Here is a 12504-nt window from a genome sequence, read left to right on the forward strand (position 1 = left end):
CAGTAGATGTGGTGTACATGGATTTTAGCAAGGCATTTGATAAGATTCCTCATGGTAGGCTCATTCACAAAGTAAGGAGATATGGGATACAGGGAAATCTCGCTGTCTGGATACAAAAATGGCTGGCCTATAGAAGACAGAAGGTGGTGGTAGATGGAAAACATTCAGCCTGGAGCTTGGTGACCAGTGGTGTTCTACAGGGATTGGTTCTGGGACCTCTACTCTTTGTGATTTCCATAAATAACTTGGATGAGGAAGTGGAAAGGTGTATTATTAAGTTTGCCAATGACACGAAGGTTGGTAGAGTGGTAGATAGTGTGGAGGGCTGTTGTAGGCTGCAACTGGACATTAACAGGATGTAGAACTGGGCAGATGGAGCTCAACCTGGAAAAGTCACTCACTTTGGAAGGTCAAATTTGAATGGCAGAATACAAGGTTAAAGGCAGGATTCTTGGCAGTGTGGAGGAACAGAGGGATTTTGGGGTCCATGTCCACAGATCTCTCAAAGTTGCTACCCAAGTTGATAGGGTTGTCAAAAAGGCATATGGTGTGTTGATTTCTATTGGCAGGGGGATTGAGTTTAAGAGCTGCGATGTTATGCTGCAGCTCTATGGAGCCCTGGTTAGACCACACTTGGAATATTGTGTTCAGTTCTGGTCACCTCATTATAGGATGGATGTGGAAGCTCTAGAGAGGAAGTAGAGGAGATTTACCAGGATGCTGCCTTGACTGGAGGACATGTCTTCTGAAGAAAGGTTGAGGGAGCTAGGATTTTTCTCATTGGAGCAAAGAAGAATGATAGGTGACTTAATAGAGGTGTACAAGATGATGAGAAGCATAGATAGAGTGGATAGCAGAGAATTTTTGCCAATTAGCGGAAACAGCTATCACAAAGAGACATAATTTTAAGGTAATTGGAGGAAGGTTTAGGGGAGATGTCAGAGGTAGGTTCTTTACTCAGAGAGTGGTGGGTGCATGGAATGCACTGCCTGCACTGGTAGTAGAGTCAGAGACATTTAAGCAACTCTTGGATAGGCACATGGAAGATAGTACAATGAAGGGTATGTAGGTTAATCTGATCTTAGAGTAGGAGAAAAGGTCGGCACAACATTAAGGGTCGAAGGGTCTGTACTCTGCTGCATTGTTCTATGATCTACGTTCAATGTAATGAGAGGGAGCTAGTCATTTCACCTACATGCCATATTTGGACATACAACTTAAGGCAACATTTAAAACAATCTGCAACTCTAAGCTCTTTTTATTAACAGGTTAAATAAATGCAAAATAAACATCGATTACCCCCATTCTGCTCCATATTGTCTCTGACTTGGTCAAGGAGGTCCTGGGCATCTTTGATACCTGTGTCATCACCTTCTTCCTCAGCTTCTTCAGGTTCAGGCTGGGTACTTTTTAATTCCTAAAACCATTAACTTAATTTTAAAAAGCTTTGAACTTTTTTTTAAATAAAAGCACTCTCAGCTCATTTCCAAAAGGCAAAAACTAGTGGGCGGCACAGTGGCAAGCACTGCTGCCTCACAGCGCCAGAGACCCAGTTTCAATTCCCGACTCAGGCGACTGACTGTGTGGAGTTTGCACATTCTCCCCGTGTCTGCGTGGGTTTCCTCTGGGTGTTCCAGTTTCCTCCCACAGTCCAAAGATGTGCAGGTCAGGTGAATTGGCCATCCTAAATTGCCCGTAGTGTTAGGCAAAGGGGTAAATGTAGGGGAATGGGTGGGTTGCGCTTCGGCGGGTTGGTGTGGACTTGTTGGGCCAAAGGGCCTGTTTCCACACTGTAAGTAATCTAATCTAAATCAAAAACAAGGTGGACATCATCCACTGCTAGTCTGTGTTCACGGTCTCAGTCGAGTTGGAAGGAAGTATATCTCAATTGGTTTTAGTGCCTCTCGAATAAGGAATATGAGATCAACCCCAATTTGCAGATTGATTGCTATCCAGTAAACCCCCCTTTAGGTAAGAACATAGTATGCGTGGATGTCAGCGGGTAGTAGGACAGTGATCAATGGTTAAACAGCTAACTGCTGTCTGTGACGAGGTTTCCACATAAGGAATAGCCACATTGATGGATCCCCTGGCACCATGGAGTAGTGTAAGTCACCCTATCTCGGGGGAAAAAAAAACTTGCAATGAAAAAAATGCAAGAGTAATTGTATACTTATAACATTACCATAAGACCATAAAAAATAGGAATAGGAGAAGGTTGTTTGGCCTCTTGAGCCTGCTCCGTTATTTGATAAAATCATGGCTGATCTGACATTTCTCACATCCTCTTTCCCCCACTTTCCCAAACCCATTGATTCTCCTACTAATCATAAGCCTAGAAGACAGAAGAAAAAATCTCTTGGCATTGATTTAATTCTCCAGTGTCAAGTAACTGAAGAAATATAATAGCAATTCTCCTTTGAGTTCTCTGCCCAAAGACAAATTTGCTGCAATGTCCACTGTGAATTGGTCTCAAATCTACTTCAGCGAGAACAGGGATTGAATCTTATTTTGTTGGCTCCAATCTGATCCACATCAGATGGAGCTATGGACAATGGTGGAAGTACTCATTTCTTTCCATTACATGACATGACCAGGAATCTCTTGCATACTTATAACCTATCTTGGAAGGATTCACAAGTTGACACTCAACCTTTCAGCTACATTATGAATGCATCAAGTACTGGGGGAGCATTTCAACACAGAATTTCTTATTGAGAGGCAGGAATTCTACACAGTGCACCACAACACCTCCTCCTCATAATAGAGACCCTCACATGCAAAGATCAGCTATTAGGAAGGATGAAGAAATTTAAGCTTTGTACTTGAAAAGGTTGACAATTAAAGTTTTTTTTTGTTCATTTATGGGGCATGGACATTGTTGGCCGGCCAACATTTATTCCAGTCCCTTGTTGCCCTTGAAAAGGTGGTGATGAGCTACCACCTTCTCAAGAACATTGAGATTGCTTTACATACAATCTAAAGTAAAAGTACTGGAGGGATGTGTTTGGTTGGGTAAAGTGAGCTTTTCTCATTCTTGACATTTTCTATGTCTTGTTAAAGTGAACATACCAGATTTGCGATAGCTTCTTCAATTACATCTTTTATTTTGATATGGTGTAGCTTGTAGTGCTTAGCCAGCTTCTCTGCTATTGAGGTTTTCCCTACTGCGGGAGGTCCCAGAATTGCGATTTTTAGTGGCTGTGAAAAATAAATTGCAAAAACCCGTTGACTACTTTGGCTTTAAATCAAAAAATCTTACAAGAGTTCCAGAAAGTAACAAAGAATCCTTAAACAATAAGGTAGAAAATAAACACAGAGAGGTATGCAGTTCAATATTCCTTTTTTGCTAATTAAGCACAATGTGGAGGTGCAGGTATTGGACTGGGGTGGATAAGGTCAGAAGTCAGTGACTTGACCTGACAAAGGGGAAGCACTATAAAAGCGCGTGATTTCAAATAAATCTATTGCACTATAACCTGGTGTCATGTGACTTCTCAGCTAATTTAGCAAAGAGATTCCACATTTAATTCCGACTGTATTCTGGGAAGGTGAATGAAGGGCTGAGAATTTTAACTGCTGGGGTTCATTAACATGTTGCCAGTCTGCATCTCACCTACGCGGAAAGACAAGAAGTGGACATTGGCTACTAGCACAGAGGGAATGGGGAAAATACAAAAGGGTTTCAGGAAGGGAAGATGGGAAGGAAAGATAGAGAGTGGTGAGGGCAGAGGTTGAGCAGGGGAAATCTTGTCTTTCCTCGTGGGGCACAGAAGACCACACCTGCTTGGTATTTGTGAGTATTTAGTAATGAAGCAGAGGTGCGAAGACAATCTACTTCAAACATTCAGGGATGAAAATAGCATAGTGATAATGTTACTGTAGTAATCCAGTGAAACAGGTTCAAAATCCAATGACAGTCATTGGTAGAATATACACTCAATTAATAAAAACCTGGAATATAAAGCTCAACTTATTAATAGTCACCCATGAACCTAGTGGCAAAAAAATTGTTTTGGATCGCTAATGACCACAGGAAAGGAAGTCTGATAGTCCTCTCCCAGACTGGCTGACTCATGACTCCAAGCCCACAACTGAGTGCTTAATTGTACTCAGCAATGGTCCAGCAACCCAGTCAGAGTCGCAGTCATAGAGATGAACCGTACGGAAACAGACCTTTCAGTACAACTTGTCCAGGCCAACCAGCTATCCGAAACTAATCTAGTCCCATTTTCCAGAACTTGGCCCGTATCCCTCTATTCACATACCCATCCAGATGCCTTTTAAATGTTGCAATTGTACCAGCCTCCACCACTTCATCTGACAGTTCATTCTATACACGCACCACCCTCTGCAAGAAAAGGTTGCCCCTAAGGTCCCTTTTAAATCATTCCCCTCTCACCCCAAACCTATGCCCTCTAGTTCTGGACTGCCCCACCCCAGGGAAAAGACCTTGCCTATTTATCCTATCCATGCTCCATATAATCTTATTAACCTCAATAAGATCACCCCTCAGCCTCCAATGTTCCAGGGAAAGCAGCCACAGCCCATTCAGCCTCTATATAACTCAACCACCCACCACCCCCCACATCCCCGCCCCACGACCTGGCAACATCCTTGTAAACCTTTTATGAACCCTTTCAAGTTTCATAATACCCTTTTGACAGGAAGGAGACCAGAATTCCACACACTATTCCGAAAGTGGCCGAACTGATGTCCTGTACAGCCGCAATATGACCTCCCAACTCCTATAGTCAATAGTCTGACCAATAAAAGAAAACATACCAAATGCCACCTTCACTATCCTATCCACCTGTGACTCCATTTTCAAGGAAGTATGAACCTGCACTCTAAGGTGTCTTTCTTCAGCAACACTTCCTAGGACCATTAAGTGTATAAGTTCTGCCCTGGTTTGCCTTTTCAAAATGCAACATCTCATATTTAACCAAATTAAACTCGATCTGCTATTCCTTGGCCCATTGGCCCATCTGATCAAGACCTCGTTGTACTCTGAGATAACCTTCACTTTCCACTATACTTCCAATTTTGCTGTCTTCTGCAAACTTACCCCCAAATCATTTACATAAATGACGAAAAGCAGTGGACCGAGCACCAATTCTTGTGGCACACTATTGGTCACAGGCCTCCAGTCTGAAAGGCTACCCTCCACCCCTATCCTCTGTCTTCTCCCTTCGAGCCAGCTCTGTACCAAATAGAACATAGAACATAGAACTCTACTGCACAGTACAGGCCCTTCAGCCCTCGATGTTGTGCTGGCCTTCTATCCTACTCTAAGATCAGATTAACCCACATACCCTTCATTGTACTGACTTCCATGTGCCTATCCAAGAGTTGCTTAAATGTCCCTAAAGTGTCTGACTCTACTACCACTGCTGGTCGTGCATTCCACTCACCCATCACTCTCTGAATAAAGAACCTAGCTCTGATATCTCCTGTAAACCTTCTTCCAATTACCTTAAAAACCATCCTGGGAAAAATCTATGGCTATCCACTCTATCTATGTCTCTCAACATCTTGTATATCTTTATCAAGTCACCTCTCATCCTTCTTTGCTCCAATGAGAAAAACCCTAGCTCCCTCAACCGTTCTTTATAAGACATACCCCCCAGTCTAGGCAAATCTCCTTTGCACTCTCTCTAAAGCTTCCACATCCTTCCTATAATGAGGTGACCAAAAATGAACACAATATTCCAAGTGTGGTCTAACCAGGGCTCTATAGAGCTGCAGCATAACCTTGCAGCTCTTAAACTCAATTCCCCTATGAACGAAAGCCAACACACCATACACCTTCTTAACAACCCTATCAAAGTGGGTAGCAACTTTGAGAGATCTATGAACATGGACCTCAAGATCCCTCTGTTCCTCCACACTGCCAATAATTCTGCCTCTAACCCTGTATTCTGCATTCAAATTCGACCTTCCAAAGTAAATGCCTTCACACTTTTTCAGGTTGAAATCCATTTGCCACTAAACAGCCCAGTTCTGCATTCTGTCAATGTCCCGTTGCAAGCTAAAATAGCCCTACACACTATCTACCACTCCAACAATCTTCGTGTCATCAGCAAGCTTACTAACCCACCCTTCCACTTCCTCATCCAAGTCATTTACAAAAATCACAAAGAGCAGAGGTCCCAGAACCAATTCCTGCGGAACACCACTGGTCACCAAGCTCCAGGCTGAATATTTTCCATCTACCACCACCCTCTGTCTTCTATGTGTCTTCTACGGGCCAGCCACTTCGGTATCCTGACAGACAGGTTTCCCTGTATCCTATATCTCCTTATTTTCTGAATGAGCCTATCATAGGGAACCTTATCAAACGCCTTGCTAAAATCCATGTACATCACATCTACTGCTCTACCTTCATCAATGTCTTTTGTCACATTTTCAAAGGATTCAACAAGGTTTGTGAGGTATGACTTGCCCCTCACAAAGCTATGCTGACTATCTCTAATCAAGCTATGGTTTTCCAAGTAATCAAATCCAACCTCTCTGAATCCTCACACATAAGACTGACTGGTCTATAATTCCCAGGATTATCCCTATTCCCTTTCTTGAACAAGGAAATAACATTTGCCACCCTCCAATCATCTGACACTATTCCAGTGGACAGTGAGGATACAAAGATCTTCGCCAAAGGTGGAGCAATCTCTTTCCTCACTTCCTGTAGTAACCTAGGGAATAACACGTCTGGCCCAGGGGATTTATCTGTCCTCATGATTTTCAAAATTTTCAGCACATCCTCCTTCTTAACATCAATCCATTCAAGCATACCAATCTGTTTCATGCTATCCTCAAAAATGTCAAGGTCCCTCTCAGTAGTGAATACTGAAGCAAAGTATTCATTAACGACCTCTCCTACTTCCTCCAACTCCAGGCACATTCCCTCCACTATCCCTGATTGGCCCTACACTCATGCTGGCCATCCTTTTGGTCTTCACATAAGTGTAGAACGTCTTCGAGTTTTCCTTAATCTTACCCTAAAAGCTAAAGCTTTTTTATTGCTCCTTCTCATTCTCCTAAGTGCATACTTCAGTTCCTTCCTGCCTACCTTGTAACCCTCCAAAGCCCTGTCTGATCCTTGCCTCCTCAATCTTAATTAAACTTCCTTCATCCTCTTGACTAGATGTTCCACATTCCTTCTTACCCACAGTTCTTTCAACCTTCCATCCCTTCCTTGCCTCAGCGGCACAAACCTATCCAGCGCTGTCAGCAGGTGCTTCCTAAATGACCGCCACATTTCTGTTGCGCATTTCCCTGAGAACATCTGTTTCTATTCGAGACGTGCCAGTTCCTGCATAATAGCTTTGTAATTCTCCCTCCCCCAATTAAATATTTTCCCTTACCATCTGCTCCTATCCCTCTCCATGAGTATAGTAATGGTCATGAAGTTGAGATAACTATCATCAAAATTATCTCCCACTGAGAGATCTGACAACTCGCATGTTGCCAAGCACCAAATCCAATAAGGCCTCCCCTCTGGTCAGCCTATCTATATATTGCATCAGGAATCCTTCCTGGATACACCTAACAAAAACTGCTTCATTGAAACTATTTGAACTAAGGAGGTTCCAATCAATATTAGGGAAGTTAAAGTCACCCATGACACAGCCCTGTTACTTCTGTACCTTTCAAAAATCTGCCTCCCAATCTGCTCCTCCGTGTCTCTGTTGCTATTGGGGGGCCTGTAGAAAACTTGGGCGGCAACACACCATCCGGGTTTCTCGCTGATGACCACAAATGTCCTGTCTGTTCCTCTCACGATGGCTAGTTCTCCCTGTATTCATGTGATTTAACTGTGCTGACCAGTCTATCATGAGGAACCTTCTTGAATGCCATACTGAAGTCCATATACATCATGTCTACTGCTCTACCATCATCAATCCTCTTCATTATTTCTTCAAAATACTCAAACAAGTTAGTGAACCATGTTGACTGTCCCTAATCAGTCCTTGCCTTTCCAAATATATATAAACCCTTTCCCTCAAGATTCCATCCAATGACTTGCCCACTACTGATGTCAGGCTCACTGTTTTATAGTTCCTTGGCTTGTCCTTACCACCTTTCTGAAATAGTGGTACCATATGGGCCAACCTCCCATCTTCCGCCACCTCATCTGTGACTATTGATGATACAAATAATTCAGCAAGGGGCCCAGCAATCACTTCCCTAGCCTCCCACAGAGTTCTAGGTTACACCTGATCAGGTCCAAGGCTTTTATCCACCTTTATGTTTTTTAAGACATCCAGCATTCTCTCCTCTGTAATATGGACATTTTTGAATATGTCACCATCTATTTCCCCACATTCTATATCTTCCATGTCCTTCTCCACAATCAACATTGATGCAAAATACTCATTTTGTATATGCCCCATCTCGTCCACATTGGCTGCCTTACTGATCGTTGAGGGGCTTTATTATCCCCCTATTTACTCTTCTGTCATTAATGTATTTATAAAATCCCTTTAGCTTCTCCTTTACCATATTTGTGAAAGCTATGTCATGCCCCATTTTTGCCCTCCTGATTTCCTTCTTCTGTGCACTCCTACTGCCTTTATACTCTTCTAAGGATTCACTTGATCTCTGCTATCTATATTTGACATATGCTTCCTTCTTTTTCTTAACCAAACCCTGAATTTCACTAGTCATCGAGCATTCTCTACAGCCTCGCCTTTCACCCTAATAGGAATATACTTTGTCTGGACTCATGTTATCTCATTTTTGAAGGCTTCCCATTGTCCAGCCGTCCCTTTACCTGAAAACATCTGCCCCCAATCAACTTTTGAAAGTTCTTGCCAAATATCGTTAAAGTTGGATTTCCTCCAATTTAGAACTTCAACTTTTAGATCTGGTCTATCCTTTTCCATCACTGTTTAAAACTAATAGAATTATGGTCACTGGCCCCAAAGCGCTCTCCCACTGACAACTCAGTCACTTGCCCTGCCTTATTTCTCAAGAGGAGGTCAAGTTTTGCACCTTCTCTAGTGGATACATCCACATATTGAATCAAAACATTTTCTTGTACACACCTAACAAATTCCTCTCCATCTAAACTCTTAACACTACGACAGTCCCAGTCTATGCTTGAAAAGTTAAAATCCCTTACCCCATAACCACCCTAAAGATATCTGAGAACTCCTTACAAATTTGTTTCTCAATTTCCCACTGACTATTGGGAGGTCTATAGTACAATCCCAATAAGGTAATCATCCCTTTCTCATTTGTCAGTTCCACACAAATAACTTCTCGAGATGTATTCCCAGTAATATCCTCCCTAAGTACATACGTAATATTATCCCTCAGCATAAACGCCACTGCCCCTTCTCTCCTGTCCCCCTTCTTATCCTTGCTGTGGCATCTATACTCTGGAACATTAAGCAACCAGGCCTGTCCATCACTGAGCAACATCTCTGTAATTGCTTAGAAATCCCAGTCCCATGTTCTTAATCATGCCCTGAGTGGATCTGCCTTCCCTGTTAGGCCTCTTGCGTTGAAATAAATGCAGTTTAATTTATCAGTCCTACATCATTCTCTGCTTTGTTCCAGCCTGCCTGATTGTTTGACTTGCTCTTTTTCACAACCGTACCAATTTCAGACTGATCTCTTTCCTCACTATCCCCCCGGGTCCTCCCCCTCCTCCCCAACCTCCATTCCCACCTCCCCAAACTTACTAGTTTAAATCCGTCCGAACAGCTCTAGTAAATCTCCCTGCCAGTATATTAGTCCCCCAGCAATTCATGTGTAATCTGTCCTTCTTATACAGGCCACTTCTACCCCAAAAGAGATTCCAATGATCCAAAATGTGAACTTTTGTCCCCTCCACCAGTTCCTCAGCCATGCATTCATGTGCTCAATCCTCGTATTCCAGTTCAACAGCAACAAAGGCTGGCTTTGCCAGCTCTTCACATTCCATTAGAGAATAAAGGAAAACAATTAATTCCCACAAAATTCAAACAAGGCTAAGGAGAAATAGAATGACAGAATTACTACACTGTGGAAGCGGGCCACTTGGCCCATCAAGTCCACACCGAACAATCCCACCCAGGCCCAGGCCCAGGCCAAGCCCCCCCCCCCCATCCTATCCTTATAATTCTACATTCTTCATGGATAATCAACCTAGCTTGCATATCTCTGAACACTACGGACAATTTTGCATGGCTAATCCACGAAACCTGCACAACTTTGGACTGTTGGAATTACTTTGAAGCCAGATTGGTAGCACTTGGGATCTGTGTGTGGTTATTGGGTGCAGTTTTGGACATCTTTGATCCTCGTCTCACTTATGAAGACAGATCATTTGGATGAGGGAAGCAAACGGTACTCCAGCATGATTCAAGGCTCTTTTTAACAGGTTGGGAGAAACTATGATGGAGAAGAGACAACAATAGAGATGAACTTTATATTCCTCTAGCATTCTTCAAGCTGGGCAAAGTATCGATAAATTCTCACTGTCAAATGCAGGGATGGAATGAATGGTCCAAAGGACAGTAAGGCTAAGTGTGAGGACATCAAAATATTTTTAGACTGCAATTAAAACTTTAAATGATGGAAATGATCAACAGGCTAGTCATCACTTGCGAAGAAAGAAATTAGAGTTCACATTTCAAGTTAGTGACCTTTTATCAGAGAACAGTTTTTGCCACTGTTCAATCTTTCTGCAAGATTGAAGGAATATGAAGATGAATTGGCCATGCAAAATACAACCTCCAAAAAAATGTCACCATAAGAAATTATCTTGAGATAATATACAGGTTTACCAGAAGTATTCGAGATTGCTTGAATTCTTTGAAAAGGTTCTGAATGTTTTCCACAATACCATTTTCAGCCACCCAGTGGATGTTGAAGTTTTCTTTGATGAAAAAAGCCTCCATTGTCAGATTCACCATCAAGTGATCAAGATCTGATTGCTGTTGGAGCAGAAAGGAGACTTAAATTTAAAATTTTGAGAGATTGAGCTTATTTTTTAAAACAAAACAAAATAAGGTTTGTCTTGTAGGTAAAATCAAAATTATAGTAGCTGTGCAATGTGAAAGATTCTATTGAATCAAATCCGCTCGATGTTACAGAGCGAAACAATAAACATTAGAAATGTGAAGTGAATTTTGAAAATGCTGGTAATATTCAGCAAGTCAGGCAGCATCTGTGGAGAGATGCAGAGTTCATGTTTCAGATTTCTGGTGCTCAGTCATCAGCCTGAAAATTTAACTATGTTTCATAGTCTAATGGTGCAGCATTGTCTTATCATATTCCATTCAACATACTTATCTGCAATTGCTTTTCAAACGATGAAGAAGCTCCTCAATTTCATAGTTTGCAATTGTTATTATTTGGAATGCATGTACAAAATAAGCCAGTGTCACTTCCCCTTACAGCAAATAGTTCCCAGAGTACGTGTTGTAATGGTTCCTCCTTTATGTCTTTTCTTCTCATAATCTACCCAGTTTTACCTTTTCCCTCTAAGAATGCCTGACAACTTCTTATTGTTCCAACATATCTCTGATTCTTATTTCCCACATTTTCCAGTTGTGTTTCTTCTTTCTATCTAGTTAGCTAACTTCTCTATCTCTTTCTTCTCATTTACTTATGACTTGCTATTCTGTCCTTTCCCAGTAATGGTTTCTAATCAGATTAATGTGGCATACAGAGTAAAAGATTCAATAAAATTCCCATATTTATAAAAGAAACGGAGGCCATACAAATAAGATTTTCAAACATGAAAGCTATAGAAGACGGTAAGCGCAGCAGCATCTAATGTCTCCTATAAAAACAATCTGCTCTTTTTGTTCTAAGGAAATGAACAACAATAGAAAGGTTGTGATGATTATGGAAAGCCCCTTATTTATTACTTAGCTAAATTAAATGGAAATTCAAAAGTTAAGCAGAAGGATGGTTAAAAATTGCAATAAATGATATACTAACCGCCAAGTCATAGTTGAGCAGGGCATCTGCTTCAGGAACATGTTGAACCTTGCCAGGCCCAAGTTTGCTGATCGCCTGTCAAGATAATTACTATATTTACTTGCAGCCTCTAAAGATAGTAGAATTGGATTCTAGATTGAACTGTTCTTTCCAGAACTCTTAATTACCAAGTCGTCCAACAGATAATTAAACGATATAGAACAGAAGGGCAATGGTTGAATTGCTTACGTTGATACAGTTTATCTTATGATAAGAAGAAATAACTATATAATGAATTATCATGGCTAAATGTCTCAAAGCACTTCATGTGATGAATCAAGCATGCATTCATTCAGTGTTATACAAGCAAAAGAGACATACATACCATACTAATAACATCGAACAAATAGAACTGACATAGATGGCTAGCTATTCTGTGCTATTCCTGATGAAGATCTGATGCCCAAAACGTCAATTCTCCTGCTCCTCGAATGCTGCCTGGCCTGTTATGCTTTTCAAGCACCACACTCTTCACTCTGATCTCCAGCATCTGCAGTCCTCACTTTCTCGATTCTGTGCTATTGG

General features: G+C 41.7%; 1 protein-coding gene across 2 annotated transcripts in view; it reads right to left on the minus strand.

Moving 5' to 3' along the window:
* ak7b (adenylate kinase 7b) overlaps positions 1 to 12504 on the minus strand; it is an 86935-nt gene that overhangs the window by 19776 nt on the left and 54655 nt on the right. For both annotated transcript variants that reach the window (XM_072567850.1, XM_072567849.1), the window contains 4 exons: positions 11941 to 12015; positions 10779 to 10928; positions 3073 to 3201; positions 1300 to 1417 (listed from right to left, as the gene is read on the minus strand). In XM_072567850.1, coding sequence (XP_072423951.1) covers positions 1300 to 1417; positions 3073 to 3201; positions 10779 to 10928; positions 11941 to 12015 — 472 coding nt within the window. The remainder of the gene's footprint in view (positions 1 to 1299; positions 1418 to 3072; positions 3202 to 10778; positions 10929 to 11940; positions 12016 to 12504) is intronic.

This window comes from Chiloscyllium punctatum, chromosome 4 (genome assembly GCF_047496795.1).
Source record: "Chiloscyllium punctatum isolate Juve2018m chromosome 4, sChiPun1.3, whole genome shotgun sequence".
NCBI classification, from domain to species: Eukaryota; Metazoa; Chordata; class Chondrichthyes; order Orectolobiformes; family Hemiscylliidae; genus Chiloscyllium; species Chiloscyllium punctatum.